Source organism: Chaetodon auriga, chromosome 8 (assembly GCF_051107435.1).
Source record: "Chaetodon auriga isolate fChaAug3 chromosome 8, fChaAug3.hap1, whole genome shotgun sequence".
Taxonomy (NCBI): domain Eukaryota; kingdom Metazoa; phylum Chordata; class Actinopteri; order Chaetodontiformes; family Chaetodontidae; genus Chaetodon; species Chaetodon auriga.
In genome coordinates, this window is record NC_135081.1 from 25798166 (window position 1) to 25816820 (window position 18655).

The 18655-nt window shown below is 46.1% G+C and overlaps 1 protein-coding gene across 3 annotated transcripts in view; it reads right to left on the bottom strand.

Annotated features, from left to right (window-relative positions):
• Positions 1–18655, bottom strand: part of LOC143324212 (nectin-2) — a 76021-nt gene that overhangs the window by 17717 nt on the left and 39649 nt on the right. The window contains exon 7 of one of the 3 annotated variants that reach the window (XM_076736515.1): positions 11550–16806. The exons of the other annotated variants lie outside the window; for them this stretch is intronic. Within the exon in view, the coding sequence (XP_076592630.1) occupies positions 16220–16806 (587 nt within the window). The 3' untranslated portion in view covers positions 11550–16219. Of the gene's footprint in view, positions 1–11549; positions 16807–18655 lie in introns of those variants that run through there. 3 annotated transcript variants of the gene reach the window in all.

Sequence of the window (18655 nt, forward strand, 5' to 3'; positions counted from 1 at the left end):
TGTGCATGTGTGGGGGTGTTATGTGTGTCCGTGGCTCAGCTGTGACATACTCCTTGCCTCCCTCTCCGCTGCAGCGCCTACAGGAAGTGCCACATACATCATGAATTTTATGCATAAGGCTGAATGTCAACACTGATGCATAATTTTTGCGGTAAAATGCTAAATGTCACCAAACACCGGGCTCCGTTTCGACCGACGGCGGGCCTCGAGTCACCAGAGGATGCGCTGGCAGCCAGCAGTCGCCACGCCAGCCGTCACACCAGAACTGGAAGGCTACGACTGTACTGTGCGCAGTTGTGGCAGGAGCGGCAGAGCAGGCGACAGGCGAGATCGGGGGACAAGGAGGGTAATGAAAGCGGATTTGAAGGAGAAGGGAGTGAGACAAGAGGGGTTTTTCTTTTTTTCTCTTTACTTGACCCTACACACATGCGTTTGCAAAAGAGGGAACAAAAGAAAAACAATATCACCAGCAGATGATTGAATCCTTAACATACATGAAACAAACCGGTATGATGCTGTCCGGCTGTTTCAGATATTGCAAACCACCTTCTACGAGCTCTTAATTGAAGCTATATGCTGTATGATGCAATTGTATTTGATAAAAATTCAGTCTGATATATTTGGTATCTTTGAAGACTTTCAGATCTTCACTCACATTTGAAACACACACACACAGAGTCTGAACCGTGCTTTTTAAAGCCTGACCCGCCCATTGGACTCCAAGGTTTGAGACATTATGTATGAGGAGCTTGATGCAGCCAAAAGATGAAAAACATTCTTTTCTCCTACTTGTTCTGTTAAAATTAGTCTCAGATGGTGAATGGCAAACTCTGTGGAGGAGGACCTGCTCCAAGCTAAGGTAACAAAAACATACTTCTTATTATCACCGTCAGTCTGATAATGAATGCTGTGTTCCATCTCTGCCAATAAATCCCCTTAAATCCTTCACACTGGACCTTTTAGCTACAGTAGCCGGAATATGGACGTACTAAGGAGAACTGGATACTGTTCCTCCTGATCTGGTTAACTTCCTGCTCACTGCACGCACGAATGGGATAAAATAATTAAGTCATATGACTCTTTTAGACTTCCCAAATGCTCTCTGACCAAATGGGTCAAATTCCATTTATTTATTCTGATAATAACAAGAGTAATTTCATTTGAGACTCTCAGAAAAACCTGCTCTCTGCTTTACAGCTGCTCCTCTTCTAATGATTATGCATGAGAGAAATGCTTCTTGGGCCAAGTGCATGTGATGAAGGCAGTAGGTGCAATAGCCTGTGCGGCCACTACGTCAGAGTCGCTTCACAGCACAGCTCCGTTTCTTGGGGCTTGAGAGGGAAGAGGCAGAATTAGGTGACTTTTCATGCTGAGCGGATGATTTTCTCAAGAATGTGGTCACGCTGTCCAGAATGCATATTGGGACTATTAATTTAATGGAAAGTAGTTCACAGAGGGACTATTAGACTACACTGAAATCCCTCAGAGCCTCGACAAATAGAAATTTGAATCCATGGCTGGATACCACAAAAGGTACGTGACAAAATGCCTTTTTGTTATTGGGAAGAATAGACCTTTAAACATTTTCTAATAATGCCTTTTGTTGTCTTTACCACCACTTTAAACTCATTACACCCAAAAGGAGAAGAAGAACATTACACACACACACACGCACACACACAGGGGGAATGTGAGGACAGGAGGAGGAGAGGCTAGAGAGAGAATAAGTAGCCAGTGATGCAAATACACAGCTTCAACTCTTCCTCCGAGGCAGGAGACCACCAGCTGAGCTCCTCAAAATGAAAAACTACACTATTAATATCTATGTGGCGAGCTGGCGTCAAATATTTTCAACAACACATGCACCAGGACACACAGAAAGTGGGACTGTGCATGCACGCACACAGAAACTCCAATCACACCAATAACAGGCAGCAACACTTCCAAAGAGAAGTCTGATACTCCTGCATTTCAAAGTGCCAAGTTTGTGCTTATGACCTTTAAGGTTGAAGGGGTGAGTAATGAGGAGCGGGGCGACTCAGCCAGGCCTGCCTGAGAGGCTGCTGAATGAAGGACAGGGATTGGGGGGGGATGGATGAGGGAAAGTCAGGCAGAGGAAGTAAGAAAGAAGAAATATGAAGGCGCTGTCATCTCATTTTTCCTCCCTCCGGCTCCCCCAGCTGTTGTTCTCTCTCCCTCTCGCAATCACTTTTCATTGTCACTCATGCCTCCAATCACCCCAAACCACTTGTGCTGCCCTCCCCTCCCTCGCTCGCCCGTGCTCTTCTTTCCCTCTCTTTCTCCATCCACACAAATGACTCAGTGAAACAGGTCAAGTGTTACAAAATTCCCCCTGCAGCTCAACCTGCCTAATACAAGGCCTGGCTCATTGCACCAAGACAAGTAATACGCTGCCTACTCACTGAGAGGGGGACTCACACATACACACGCATAGACACACACACACACACACACACACACACACACAGCTACCACCAACACACAATGAATATGTAAGGCCATAAAATGCCAAAAAGTTTAGCATATTTATGGATTATGTACATGCACGCCAGGACACATTAAGTCATCCAGCTGCAGCCGTATTTCTTTTTTAAAAATCAAATTTGTTTTTGTGTTTCTATCATTACAGTAAAAACAAACCTCACTTCCTTCCAGCAAAGTCTTTCTGAATCTGACTCTTGACAAAAAGAAAAGCATCACAGCCGTATCCTATTCGATAAAAACGACTCGTTAATGCACAGAAAGATGATCCACATCTATTCTGATAACCGATTAATTGCTTTCAAACAAAAACGTTTTCTCGTTCCAGCTTCTGCGCAGCGAGAATTTACAGCCTCTCTTTGTCTCATCTCCGTCTCAATGCGACGGTAAACTGAACATCTTTGAGATTTGAACTCACAGTCAGAAAAAATAAGCAAGTTTGGGCTTTTGGAAATTGTGGCTTTTCACTATTTTTTATAGACCACATGATAAACCAGAAACAATTTGAGGATGAATCAGTAATGAAAATAACATCAGCTGTAGGCCTACATATTACTACTACAGTGAAGCCGTTCTGAAAATCAGGAGGAAGTCACGTGTAAACACACACGACCTGTCTCACCTGTCCACACTAATGAACAGCAATTGGCCGACAGAAGACCCTGAAGCAGGGGACTAAAAGCGGTATTAAGAGGGGGACAGCGGAGTAAAGGACCTTAAATAAGAAAAACGACGGGGAGAAACTCGAGTCAACACACACACTTGCCCTTTAACACACACAGACACACACACCATGACCAACCTGGTGCCAGACGGTACAGTATGCGTGTGTTTGCTCTGCAGGCAGTGTTGTCATATAGAAATGTAACAGCTCCATATATCAGCACAGAGTGGACCTGTGGAGGATAAACGACCTGCGAGCAGCACCTGGACAGTGTGTGTAATACACAGATAAATAACTGGGAGTTATTTGACGACACACACGCTCCTGGAGAGAGCATGTAAACCACCGCACAAACACAAGACGACAAACCAGATGAGAAATATGCGGCTCGGACCACAGCACGCACTTGTTTCTAAGAGTATTGTTTGCCTCGATCTCCCGGGAACGCCGGTCGTTTGGGTGGGTAATGACTTAGGAAAACTGAAATGTACTGGAACATAAATTAATCACAATGCGAGACCTGCATTCACGCACCCTGCGAGTGCTCAGCGCCGTCTATTTTTGCAGTTTCTGCCCTGCTGTTAGTGCACAACAAAGAAGTTCCAGCTATTACACGCAGCGAACCGAGCGTCGCTCTGCACCGACGTGTCCGCTGGCCGCGCCTGTTGAAGGCACGCCGGTCAGATTAGGAGGTCTGATGCTGGGGATGAACCAGTTATTACTGTAAGGTGGCAAAGATCACATCACATCCCCGTTTGTGAGGGCGATAATCGACTCGTGTTTATAAACATTTCACGTAGAGGCCCTGCGATGCCAAAAGCCAAATTTGAATAACATTTAATTTCCTTCTCTAAGATAAGACCTTTTGTCCATTCCAGACTATTTTATTCTATCGCTGCCCTAAGCTGACAGTTAAACGGACAGGGGATGGTGCAGCCTGTGCTTTGCATGGCAATGCTGAGCTATTTCTCCAAACGCTCCCTCTCACACATTATACACTGTAGTGCACTTCAACTGCCAGTCGGGGCTGTTACCCATGATGCCTCGGCTGCAGGGCTGAGTGACAGGCGACGTAGCTGAAATCACTGAGGACACCCTGAGGGAGAGGAGGGGTTGACAAGGGGCCAAAGACATGCAAGAGACCCCCATCAGGTGGTGCAACGTGGTCACACATCCACGTGAGGCACATAAACACACACACATACCGAGTCCAAGAGCCATCACTACCAAAGTCTTAACATCTTGGAGCAGTTGGAAGCTTGGCATCAGATTTTGTTTCTCGAAGCAATAATTAATAGGTTAAATCAATAATGCATTTCCTTTTTTTTTTTTTTAAATGATGCCTCGGGGTTCAATAGCAAGTGATTGGAGACGAGCGCTGGAAATGAGAAGAGAGAGGCCGAATGATTAGAGAGGATTTTACACCCCAGGACTGGTTGGACAGTGTTGGATGTGGTAATACAAAGACACACACGCAGAGCTGCACTCTCACACAGTTCTTTAATAAATTCACGACGCTCTAACATTTAGTCCGCAGCAGACGATAAGAAGATAGGCGCATCAGAGGAGGACGGGGCAGAAGGAGTGATTACAGGAAGAGAGATGTCTTAGATAAGATGACAGACAGATGAATGGGGAGGCAGTCTGTGGACATAAAGGAGGAGCTGACACATGCACATGAGCAGACAAAGACGCACACACACACACACACACACACACACACACACACACACACACACACACACACACACACACACACATACTCCCTCTGAATTTTGTGAAGTTCTGACAGTCCTCTCTTCACCACGGCTGTGATTTAATGTCAAACAAAGAGAGCAGAGAGGACTTGAAGCCTACAGGGGACCCGGCCAGCGCAGATAACATCACTGTGGACTGCTGATGAAGGCGCACAGTCTGCTCCACCACTTCGCCATACTGCACTGTCTCAGGCCGGGTGATGAGTCAGTCATTTATCAACAGTCAGCGGGACATCAGTGGGATCAGTGTTTACCTGTGGAATGTTCCAAACAGGTGTTTTTGGAGCGTTCCACATTTTTTCCCAGTCTTTAGTTGCTCCTGTCCCAACTTGTTTCAAATGTGCTGCTGGCGTCAAGTTCAGAATAAGCAGATATTTACAAAAATCACTGAAGCTGATGGGGAAAAAACATTAAATATAATATTTTTGTGCTGTTTTCAGTTGAGTAGAGGGATAAGTAAATTATCATATTCTGTTTCATTTATGTTTTGCACAGCACCCTAATGTTTTTGGAATCGGGGTTGCAGAAGACAGTTGTCTTTTATATGTGTGTGCAGTATACAAAATACACACATCATACAAAATACAATAACAATAGACTGATACTACTTTATATTATTGTATAGTGGAATAAGCAATATGATGCAATGCGAAGCAGAGCATGATCGCATATATGTATAAATATACATATATATGATGAAAAATGTAATTAAAAACTAAGTAAATCAGTTACTGGCGTCTTTGTTTTCAGTTCTCTCTGCATTGAACGTTGCTTAATTTATACGTCATTTTGCATATGTTGACAGACAGAAGCAGAAAATGCTCTTACTAATTACTTTGCCCTAAATACACACTCAATGGTAAACGACTACACAGACTAGTTTAATTATAATAGCATGGATCATGATGTAATTCAATTCAAATGAGATTTCGAAGCCGATGAAAAACATAAAAGCGTGGCACAAACTGTTGTTCAACAGCACTCAGAAAACATTTGTGATGAACTCCCACACAGAAGGAAAACATACATTTGCATGCACATTCGGCACTGACAGGAAGGCGAACATCTGCACAGCACTTACATGCACAAATGAACATGAACACAATCATCCACGGTTTGCTGTGGACTTGGCAGTCCCCAGAAGACCATCTTGAGACGCTAAGACCAAATATTTGCAGACTTATTTCGTTTTTATCTCCATTTTCATCTCCCATTCTGTATGTTTGTATCTGTGCGGATGTGCACGTGCCACAGTGTGCATGTACTTTGTAAGAGCTGCCTGTTGAGACGGTGAATTAAACAGCAAGTGCATTTGATCTGCAAAGCACTCGAGGGCAAATACACAAAATGAGATACACACACACGCAGGCGCGCACACACACACGCACGCACACACACACACACGCATACAGCATCAAAATCATTTCCGTCACAGAATCTATTCTTAGGAGCAGCAACAAACCATTCTTTCCCTGATATAAATCTCTTTTATTCATACCCACAGAGTCACGCACATACACAAACACACACACGCATACACACACATACGCGCGCACACTTAGCTCAAAGCTACACTCCCTGGTGGTCATAATGCATTCACATAATGTTCTTTGTTTTTTGTATTTTCGAGAACAGGATTTGTTCCAGGTAAGTCACAGCATGAAGACCTTTCGGGGGCTTATTTAACACACAAACTCGCATGCACACACGCTGTATCTCTCATCTGGTGATGGTGGGTGTTTGTGCAGGTGCGACGAGGTCAGCGGCATTCTGAGGACGTCAAAAGCTTCTTTCCCATCTCCCTCTCTCTCTCTCTCTCTCACACACAATCTGATCTGCGAGAAGCTAAATCAACACAGCTGTAACAACTCAGCCCTCGTCTTCCTCCTCCCTTCACTCAGCCGTCTCCACTCCATCTTTAATCAGGCTTCTCCTCCCTTTCTCTGTTTTACTTTCTGCCCCTTTGCTCTCTCCATCCTCCGCCGTGACTCCTCCTCGCCCTCTTTCTTCTCTTTTCCCCTTTTATTCAATCTTGCATTAGTCACTGTTAAATTTATATGCTGGCTAGCTCTGTTGCTTTTGCCAATCCGCAAGGCCTCAGATCTCAAGCCCCTTCACTCTCCTCACACCGTCACGCGCTCTCTGCCCTCCCTCCACACTACCTCTCTCGCCCTCCATCTCTCTCTCCCTGCCCTTCCCTGCCCTCCCAGCAGTTGGCCGAGCATGTGCTACCCCTGGGGAGACGTGCCTCATCCGCCCAACAGCGCACTGCAACCGCCCAGTTGCCTTCAGCCCCGTCAGCACGGGACAGGAAGAGTAAACGCCCAGGGGCCTCCAGGGGAAACAGGAGCATCCACTTCCCCCTGTCTGTCTGCTTCGGTGTGCATATACAGTAGAAGTGTGTGTGCTGCAGACACACATCAGTGCAAAGCAGAATGACCAGCAGCCAGAAGATCAGATGTTATCGTTCACCGCTTGAGGAAGAGGAATGATAGAATTTCCAATATCCTGTGATTATTTACAAATGTAAGTTCCTCTGCACTCTGCGTTCACCTTGCTCGACACGATAACAATACCGTGTTTGAAGAAGTACGTTGCCGGTCTGGTACTTTAAAAGCACACTCTCTTGGTTAAAAGGATGTGTCCATTACTTCGGCAGAAAGGTTACCCCTCGGGACATTTTTGCTGAAACTGATGTCGTCAGTCAGCGCGGCTCACTTTTCTTTGACACTGCATTTTAAGCGTATATTAAGTTGTGCAGGCACCATTATTTTCATCTGCGTTTCATCAACATCGTAATAAAGTAAAGCCTGTTTCCAGAGTAAACAGTGGATGAGTGGTTGTTGCCTGAAGCTGCTGCCTTCCCTGCATCCCCCAAAAACAAACTCCATCAACTAAGCGAAGACAGTAGATTAGAGCAGACATCATCTCCTTTCCACAAAACAAACAGAAATACCAACGGCAGTATATCCTGTGCCACTGAAAAGTACCTAATTTAACCTTCACAAACCACAATAGTCAGAAGCCAAATTGGTCTGTTACTGACTCCCAAATTGTCAGCAAGGCCCAATTTGTCACAAACTGCCTCAGACAGTGTGAAATTAAGAACTCTACACCAGATACTTAAAAAATATTGATTTAAATCTGATTTCAATACGACAGAGTGTGAAAGTGAGCAGTAACAGTGAAGTGCAATAGATGGGTGTGTAAAATACGGCTGTCAGAAAGACTATAGACGGTACATGATCAGGACAGTGACACAATGCTCATGTTAAGACTTGGTACAGTGAATATGAGGTTTACTTACTGACTCATATCTTTAATATGAGGGTGTTGACTACACCTAGATCACATGAACAATGCAGTTACTGTTATGATTTTTAGCCACGCTAATGGCTGTATGCACGTCTGTATGCGGATACGTTATCCGGATAAGGTAAAACATGTGTTAATGGTCGGTGTAAATGCGTCAGGATGTGGACGTAATCCGATCTGCATGACCACATTTAGAGGTCGTCTGGCTCTTCCTGCGTTCAGGTCTTTGGTAGGAGTGAACACTCTGGAGGACAGAGATCTGATCTTAATGAGACGTTAAAAATACCAGGCTGTGTTTTATTTTCATGATGCCGACTCTACACTTTTCATCCTGCACCGTTGTCAGGTCAACATTTGGTTCATGGTGAAATACCAAACCAACGACACTCCCATCAGACTCAGCTGCGCTTTGTGTTTAATGCTAATTACCAAATTCTAGCATGCTAACATGCTAAATTAAGACGGTGAACTTGGTAAAAATTACTCCTGCATGTTAGCATGGTCACTATGTAGCATTAGCAGTGAGCTCAATTCACTGCTGTGACAAAGTGCGGCCCAGCAGAGCCGCTAACATGGCCATAGAGTCTTATTCTTATACGATACGCAGTGAAAGAAGGTAAATGGATGAGTTAAGTCTGAAAGAGTCATCTAACACTTGTTATCTCTCATTATGGTGCCTGTACAGCAGCCATCATCATGTCTTGCGTTTCTCATTTTGTCTTCAACATATTAAACGTGCTCAGACTGAGGTCAGATGACTGACTTAGCCAGTTAAGAACATTCCACTAAAACTCATTAATTAGCTCATCTCCATGCTGCGGATCACTGTCCTCAAACTGGAGGACTGCGTACTGTAACGAAGAGCTATGAGTCAAATCAAATGTGCTGGAGTGCAGAAGCAAAATAATGAAAAACATATCACTGTCAGTTTAAAATGAGTCAGTTAAAGGATACGGTGTTAAATACAATTATTCCAGTAACTGTGTGACACACACACAGCTGGAGACTCGATGATTCACCACAGACAAGACAGAGAAAAGTCAGTCGCTTTAAAGCAAATAAAAATATGCAGGAGGCCACTTTCATAATTGAGGTCAGAGGTAGACACTTCCTATAATCCCTGTGAAGGCTCGGGTCGCCACATCCGTCACTCAGGCATCCATGCAACCGTCCTGGCCATTCATCACTCACTCTGGGATTTATTAGTCAGGTCTGGAGCCGGAGGGTGAGAGGTTAAATGAGGAGCATTGTGTTAGCAGTTATCAGCAGAGAGGGCTCAAAGTGGGTCTGTGTGCTAATCCATCCATCCATCTATACACACACACACACACACACACACACACACACACACACACACACACACACACACACAGATGTTTAATCAACACTGCAGCTGTAGCTGTCAGAGCTGGAAGTTAAATATACAGCCATGTACAAACATGCATGTGTGAAACTGTACACACAGACGGACAGAAGCTCAGCACGTTTGTGCTCTCACACAGGCATACCAACAATCTGATAACACTCAAGTTCATATGCACACACAAACATCCTGCGGATATCTGATCGGTCTGCAACCCAGCAAAGCACTCAACGGGTGCCTAAGTGCATGAACATACTTCTTTAACATGCTGTATGACCAGAGAGCACACTCACATGTTCATTCCCGGTCTAATACACGCCTACGCACCCACACTCGGTACAAACAGGGCCACTACCAGCTAGCCGGATTGCCCAGGGGCACCGCACCATGTCTCATCACTGTACGCTAATGCTGAACACAGTGGTGGTGCTTGGCGTAGCTGCTGTCACTTTGGCTTCAGATCCAGGTTATTTGCTCGGAGCTCAAATAGGCCAGGTTCTGCGTTATGGGGTCACTGCTTTCACATGAGGCGCATCCTTCTCACACGGTGACAAACACAGGCAAAAAATGCAAGTGTTGCACGAGCTGTTATTACCTGCTGCAGCTTAAAAGCCTTTCTGCTGTGCTCAAGTCTTTTACATTCAGCTAGAAAACCAAAGGAGTCAAGAGCGTGTGTGTGTGTGTGCATGTGTCTCTGTGTGTGTAAGTGCTTTCTATCTCGCCAGCCTCAAATCCAAAGCAATTAGAGAGGCCAGATGGTGGGCTGGACTCACAGTAAATAGCTGTGCATTGACAGAAGAAGCCTGCAACAAAAATGAACTGTGACAAGGAGCCAGGATGACACACAGCTACATGACGGCATCAAAGCACCAGGCAAACATCGAGGACACGCTGCCATAACCGCCATAAACCAACTGTCACCATCATGGGGATGTTAGCAGCAAAACTTGATTGGATCGTCTGGTGGGGGCACAAAGGGGGTGCTTGTATGAAAACCAAATAAGGCAGGTGCACATACATGCATGAACACACACACTCGCTCGCTCGTATGCACACACCTGCACGCACACACGGACAGTCCTCCGCGTGGTCTTCTGTTAAATTTTGACCGAACCAGTTTTGGTTTAGTCAGAGTTCAAACAATGCAGCCTTTGAGAGGCGCTCCATTCACCGAGTTTCAGCTTGGCCTGCACATTCCCCAACTGAAAACACAAACTGCCTCCCTCCAGGAAAACCACTGAAGCTACAGCAACACATTCCTCAACTTCATCCTCTCCTCTCTCTCTGCGAGCGTACGTACTGTATTTGCCTGTGAGCTGTTGGTGCCCTGCTGAATATAATGATTATATATACGCATCTAGAGATAAGGGAGTGCATGAGCGCTTTGTATCATCACTCTTCATTATCCGCACGCTCAGCTGAAAAATCTGATAGAAAAATGTGCCCTTTAAACAACTACAGCCGTCTCCTACATACCTGTTACCAAGGCAGCAAGTTTACGTCAGCCAACCAGGACACATATACAAATCAGGGAGACTGGGAGGAGGTGGAGTCTGCGTACAGGACAATTGTAATCCACAAAATGGCTTCTCCTACTCCTGTGCTCAGTTTCCCATAAGCCTGTTATCACACCTCTGTTGACACACACGCACACACACACACGTACGCACAGATTTATCAAAAGTGAAATGAGACAAACAGCCAGACCAGGAAATGAGAGAGAAAAAACAAACAGAGCGGGCCGCTGCGTCTGGAATGTGAAGGACGGTTGACAAGAGGCAGAGAGGCCACTTCATATGGCGATCAATTAATCTATAAATCTAATCAGTGAGAATCAATGGCTGGCACTTCTGTTCAATCTGGCTCCTCCGTCATGTCAGCCGACCTCAAGTGTTAAAGAGACAGAGGGGAGAGGAGGAGGAACAGACAGCACACGCAGCAACACGGGAACATTTCAAAAACCAAGAAATCTTTAATAGCAACCAAATACGAAAAAATATAGAAAGACACGACAAAATTGTGACGACAATTCTAATTCAGCTTTGTTTTTTTGTTTTCGTTTCTCCCAAAGACCCAAATGAACGTAAAATTAAAAAATACAAAAAGAAAAAACAACTTTTACACAGAGCAGTCAATGATAAAAAGCACATTTTGGGGGTAAGACTGTTTTGTTGTGTGTACAGTTCATTTGTATAGAAGAAGCACATTTGCCAGTTCTGGCAGCAATCACAGCGCAGCAGTCAAGAATAAAGCACTCAGAAAACATAAATTATAAAGCACTGCAAAATAACAGAAAAGAGGAGAATCTGTAATAGGAGAAAATAAATCCTTCATGCTTGCTGTCACTGAGAAATACACAAACGTGACACCATAAATTAGTAATTCTTTTTCTCTGCTACATATTTATATATTTATACTATGTACACAGGAAGGTTTTCGCTTTTTTTTTTTTTTTTTTTTTTTTCTTTTATGCGAGGGAGATGGGAGATGTTAAGGCTTTGATTAGTCATCAGATGTTTGGAGCCGAAGAAATAGCAACAGTATGCGGCTTTCTGGAGGAAAAATCTTGGGTGTTTTGAATGTCTCACCTTGTGCTAGACCCGGGTCAGGATCGTGGATTTCTATAAAAGCAATTTGTCTGACAAGCCTTGCTTGGGTGCTGAGGTGGGTGGCATCTGTGTGTATGTGCGGAGGTGGTCGCGGTGGTGGAGGTGGCTGAAGAGAGAGAATTCGAAAAACAACATTTTGGAGATGAGTAGGAAGTTGTGACTCTCTGAGAGCATTCGACGGGATCCAGGAGGGGGAGGGAAGTCAGCGCAGTGGCATTTTTATGAAAGCCATATTTCCTGTATAGAACAAAAGCGGAACGGACACGCGGTTTCCTAAAAAGCCCGTTTCTCTGACACTGGGTGAAAGGTGTGCGGCCCTGGATGTGTAGTTGTCTCTGTTCTACATGGTCATTGATTCGGGAACGGGTTGGACTGTTTGGGGAATAGAAAGCAGTGGAGCAGGGGACACATCGTGCTGCGGCTCTTTCCACAGTAACAGGACACGGTGTACGTCCTGACAGAGCCACTGAGCAAGAAGAGGAGAAAGAAGAAGTGTTTTCGTGTGTGTGTGTGTGTGTTTGTGTGCAGCTAGGCGAGCGCATTTGTGTGGGTACATGTCAGGAGATGGCAGAGTTGTCAGGTATGAGGTGTCTTCTGCACAGTTTGGCTGTGGGAGTGAGCATAATGAGAGTGACTGAGGGGTGTTTGTGTGTGGGCGAATGTTTCTCTGCATTCTGCGTATGTATATGTACAGTATGTGTGTGTGTGTGTGTGTGTGTGTGTGAGTGTCTTCGAAATGCACAATAATATCTTCAGTTTGCCGGTTTCCCATGGTGACAAAGGGAGGCTACTCAGGTTACAGCCCCAATGGCAGTGAGAGATGTCCCAAAGCCCCCGAGCATCAAGGAAATACACGCCGACACTCAGCTATACGCACACACACACACAGCTGAGTCAGACGCAACACAGACTATCGTTTGTGTGGTTACAGTCTACCTGATAAATTATGACTTTTCTGGGTATTTTTGCATTGTGCGAGGTGTCTGTCAAGCAGAAGGATGAGCCAATTGTGCAAAAAATGTGTGCTTATTATGTGGGAATGTGGGCAAAGCTAACTCCAACAAAGTTATACAAGCACATACGATTTTCTTCAGCCCGATACAAATCGACTCTGAGGCTCCAGGTAGACTCAGCTCGGTCAGTTCAGCGTGGCGTTAACACCTGAACCACCGAGGTGTTCGTTAGGTTAAAAATTACATTCTGAATGCCCCTCTGAGGCATTTGAACCCAGAACGCCTTCCTCTTTACGTCAAACACTGGCTCCATCGATCTGATATTTACATTTTCATAAATATCCACATTTTCACAAGAAAAATAAAGATGCTTACATATATAGTACACAGATACCTCACACCAAAATGTACATACAACAGTTTTGTCCCTTATCGCTATTTTTACCCCAAAGACCAAGTATTACACTCGTATTTCTCTTTGTATCGGTGACACACACAAGTGCAAAAATAAGTAATACATTTTTATTTTGAGTGGTCGTGACAAATCAGCTGTGTTCAGTAAATTTACTGTACCCCAGGTTGACAGGAGTTGCATTTATGCATAAGCTAAGGCCATTAGGCGATAATCCTATTGAACACACTGGCTTACAATATGCTAGACGGTGCTCAAACACTGAAAGCTGTCTCTGAATTTGTCATCTGCCTCCTGTGTCTCTTTCCTGCTCTCTCTCCGCCTCTCTGAAGGTTAACAGCCATCACTATGGCAAACAAGGACTGTCTTACCCTACATAGATGCTTGTACTGTATGTGAGTGTTTCCTGCATCTATAGTTCAAGGCTAGAAGCAGATAAGAAGAGCAGGTCGGTGCAGTCGCCCTCGCCCTTGGAAATGGGTCACCCTGCACTTGACCTCATGACCTGCGGGGAACTCCAACTCAGACCTTGCTGCGCCTTACGAGAGGTCAGCAGAGTCATCGAGAGCGGCGGATTCCCAGTGGGTCAAAAGGGAGTTCATTGGAAGGCCAGGGAAAGCAGGATTAGAGGAGCTACAGCAGGGCTTCTCTCCAAGATTGTCCATCACAGTCATCCAGTGGCTACATAGATACAGTGATGCATGAAAACGTACACGCTGGGCCTCTAAGGCAGCAGTGTACAGTAGCCACGAGGAATGTTTGCCTGAGCGGGCCTCCGGTGGCTCGTTAGAAGGATAAATTAACAGTCGGGAGACAATCAGCCCTGAAGCTGCATCATAAAGGGCCATTTGAGCGCTTGTTGCCTGTTAGTCAATATGACTCCCATAGCTTCGCAGTGGACACGACCTGCTATGTCTCCCGATCAATTCACTACATTTAACAACATCCGCTAATGGAAAGAAATATTAGATGATCTTATTGAAAATCTATTTCACCTAACACCGTCGTACTTAGCAGGTGGGGTTCTGATACATCCGGCCATTTACTTAAGTACGGCAGGAAGCGGTACCTGCATGCAGCGGAGGGAACGTGGCCGCTCACAGGGCAGGACGGGCTGGAATAGAGTAAGTGGGGCGTTTGACACATCAGGAGCAGTAAAGTACTCCCCTGCTCTCTGTGGCCCTGACCTCAACACTGCTCCAGATAAATCATAAACTCCCCATAAACATTGGGAGCGAGGGATGAAGAGGAGAGGGGAGACGGAGGGGTGATAGAGAGAGAGAGAGAGGTGGGAGGGGGAGGAATCGCCACGTCATAGACGATAAGTGGTGGCAATCTGTTGGTCCCGGCTAAGCGAGCGACTTCACGGCTCATTACCAATCAAGCTCCTCCTGTCAGGAGCGCTCTGAAGAGACGGGGATGAGGGGGAAGAGAAAAGAAGAGACGTGCTCCTCTCTAGTCCTCCTGCCTCCTGCATCCCTCTCTCCATCCCTTGACCCTGTCAGATCGGCTACACCTCATTCCCGCGTCTCTTGTTTACCGTGTCTTACCTCCAGGCAGAGTGCAAAAGTTTGCATGTGAACACTTTGCTGTGAACTTCAATTCAAACTCTCTGCAAACTTTGTCAAATGCAGCTGCTCTTGTATTTGCGCAGCACATAAGGAGCTAATGCTCTTCTTACATTTTGTAAATTATAATCACAATTAGTCATTTGGCAGACGCTTTTATCCAAAGGGACGTGCATACACACACCGATGGCACAGCATCGGGGACAGTTCTGGGTATCTTGCCCAAGGATACTTCTGCATGCGGACTGCCGAGGCCAGGGATCGAACCACTGACCTCCTGATAGGTGGATGACCGCTCCACCTCCTGATCCACAGCCGCACAATTCAAGAGCATCTACAGTCGCTGATAGTTTGCAGAGATGATTTTCTTTCAATGTTTGAGAGGCAGAGAGAGCGGAGATGAAAACTCTCCAGTACACACGAGCAAATACATCTCCTCTAAATCACCTGATGGTTACTGTCTACACCTTCAAACGTTCTGATCCCAACCTATCACTAGCTACTAACTACCCAGCTGCTGTCACAGCACAAGGCATTACCAAAACAAAAGGTTTCCCACAGGACGACTGAGAATAGCAGGCAACACGAAAACTGCTTGACAACCTCTTCCACTTCTACGGTTTTGGTGAAGATAAGAGTGAATATACAATTGTGTTGCCTTCTCTATAGCCAAGCTTGTATCATGATTCCATTATCCTACTCCCACACTACATAGTTTCTCTCTTTTAGTCTGTCTGTCAAGAGTCCTTGTCAAGGTCCCAGTGATAGCGATAGCATGAGCAGAAGCGGTGGGAGACAGGTTGTTTCTTTTCTCTGTTTGATTTTCAGTTCTTAGGGAGCAGATAACAGCGACGCTCTGTTCGGAATATCCCACCACACCCTCCTGTTCATTCAGTCCGTTCTGGGGCTGCACTGTGATTAATAATAGGCTATATTTAAAATCAATTTTCAAAAATAAAAGTGGTATTATTTTCTCTTCTCCATCAGACAGGGGCGAGACCCTGGAGCCGCAAAATCCTCTGGAGGAATCCTTCATCCCTCTTTTTTTCTCCTCCTCCTTTTCCTCTCCTCCTCCTCTATACATAAACAGCAGTCCGTGAGATGACAGAGCCATCCCGCTGGGACTCCATGTCATCATCCAGGTAATCGCCGATCATATCGGCCTGGTCATGCGGTGGGCGAAGCTGAAGGATGGGGGCCCCTCCGGCGAAGTGGTCATACCTCTCCTCCTCCTCCAGCTCATCAAACTTCCTCCTTTCCGCGTCGTCTAATTCATTGCTCAGCAGGATGTCTTGGGCGGTGGGCGTAGTGGCGACAACTTCAGGCCGACCCCCCATGGTGAGCGGCTGGTGGTGGTTGTTTTTCTCTCCAAGGCCCTGGTGGGATGAGCTCTCGTTGTAAACGTAGATGGGGCCGTTGTTGTTTCCGCCCCCCATGCCGCCGCTACCTGCGCCTCCACCTGTGCCGTTCTTGCTGGCCTTCTTGCCGCCGCCAAATATGCGCGTCTTCATGTCACTGCCGCCATTGGCGCGGTAACCCTGCTGCTGCCTGCGGCTACGCGTGACAAGCACGGCGATGAGAGCGGCGACCAAAAGGAGGGCCAGCAGGGAGCCAATCACAGCTCCTGCCACCACGCCGGCATTGGATGGGTTCACTGAGGGCTCTGCAGGAGGGAGGAGAGGCAGGGAGGAAGAAAAAGGAAGAAAAGAATATGGTTGAGAAAGGGAAAAAAAAGAGAACATTGTGAAACATGGAGAGAGGGCGGGGGGGGAGCAGGGACAGCATAAAAGAGGAGGAAGAGAGGAGGAAAATGAGAAAAAAGGAGAGAGGAACACAGAAAGAAGGTAGGAGTTGGATGATGTCAGCGGTGCTGGTCTGAACTATATTCAGTGAAGTGTGTAAGAGTGCTGAGGTGTCAGTACAGTCAAGTGTGTGCGTGTTTCTCTTTGTGTGTGTGTGTGTGTGTGTGTGTGTGTGTGTGTGTGTGCTGAGCCTCCTCCTACACTGACATTTCCTCCTCTCCCTCAGAGCTGCTCCTGTCCCCATTCCCACAGCCACGTCACAAGAATGCCCAGGGTCTGTCCAAGGCTCACCACAAATCACAAGGCAAGGCGGGATGGGGAGCGGCGGGGTGGGGTGGGGTTGGGTTGGGTAGGGGTGGGGGGAGCGCAAGCCACATACACACTCACACACTTCCTGAAGGAGCGGGGAATGGCGGGTGCAGGGCAGAACAGGTGGAGGCCATGCAGAGGAAGAGGATAATGATGGATGAGGGAGTGGAGGGTGGAAATTAGATGAAGAAGAGGAGGAGGAGGAGGAGGCGAGGGAGGAGGTGGCGGAGTGAGTGAGTGACAAAGTGACACAGCAGAATGACAACTCCTCCTGGAAGCCATGACCGTAGAGGAGGAGGGACAGATTGGCAACCCTCTCCGCGCTGCTCGAGTGCATGTCGGTCCTACGTGAGTGTCCATTTTAACTCCAGCACCACCGGTTTAGTCACGGCCGCCGTATTATGCACACACATACACATGAGCAGGAGCCATTTTAAGTCCATATTAAATTAAACAAAGGTGTTCTTAGAGTGCAGACTGGCGAAGGAGGGTTTCAATAAAGCTGAGCTCCACCGTGCAGTTATTCTGTTTGTGTATCGAAACTCCAGAGAGAAGCAGTGGTGTCTAAATCAGGGCTGTGAAGACGTCCCATATGACTCGTCAGCCATACAGTGCTCGTTCTCTGAACTCGCACTTCCCACTCCCTTGACATCCCTCTGCAGTGTTATTAGTACAATATTTTAAAGCAGATACTTGAGCAGCAACAGATACACCTGCTTTTGCAGAGAAGGAAACCACCAGTTGAGATTAAGCTGGGGTACTGTGTGAAATGCTTCGATTTACGGGGGCAATGACAAACCTACGTTTCAATGCCAACGCTGCAAAGACCAAAACAATACTCTGTTTGACTCCTTACTTTGAGGGATATAAACATCCTTTTCTTCTATTTCTCAAAATTAGTCTATCTAAATGCACAAGCTAGGTTTGCAGCCATACAAAAATACAGTTAAATTCAGAAAAATTATGATTTAAATCAGGTCAAAACGATCAAAATTCAGGAAGCCACACTAAAGATCTGACCAAGCACTCAATGCCAGCTTTCAGTAGTTAGTGCCATGGACACATTTAGTAGTGAGGTTTGAGACCATGCCCGGTTAAGACACAACTAGCCAGTAAAACCTCGAGGAGACTCACAGTGTTACTGCTTTGCATAGGCTTTTCGGGGCCACAAGTTCGGGGCTCTAAGTGCTTTCTGGGAGTATGACAACTCCCCACAGTCCCTGTGACCGTTTTCCCCATGTGGTCATCATCTAGGACTCAGCTGGCAGGCAGTAAAGCACTTACACTGCCGGAGCAAAGGGTCAAATCCACCCACTTTGTTTATATTCATTGTACTGTGAACCACTTTGACTGAAAACTTCTCAAAATAACACAGGTTATTTTACAAGGAAATACGAACAA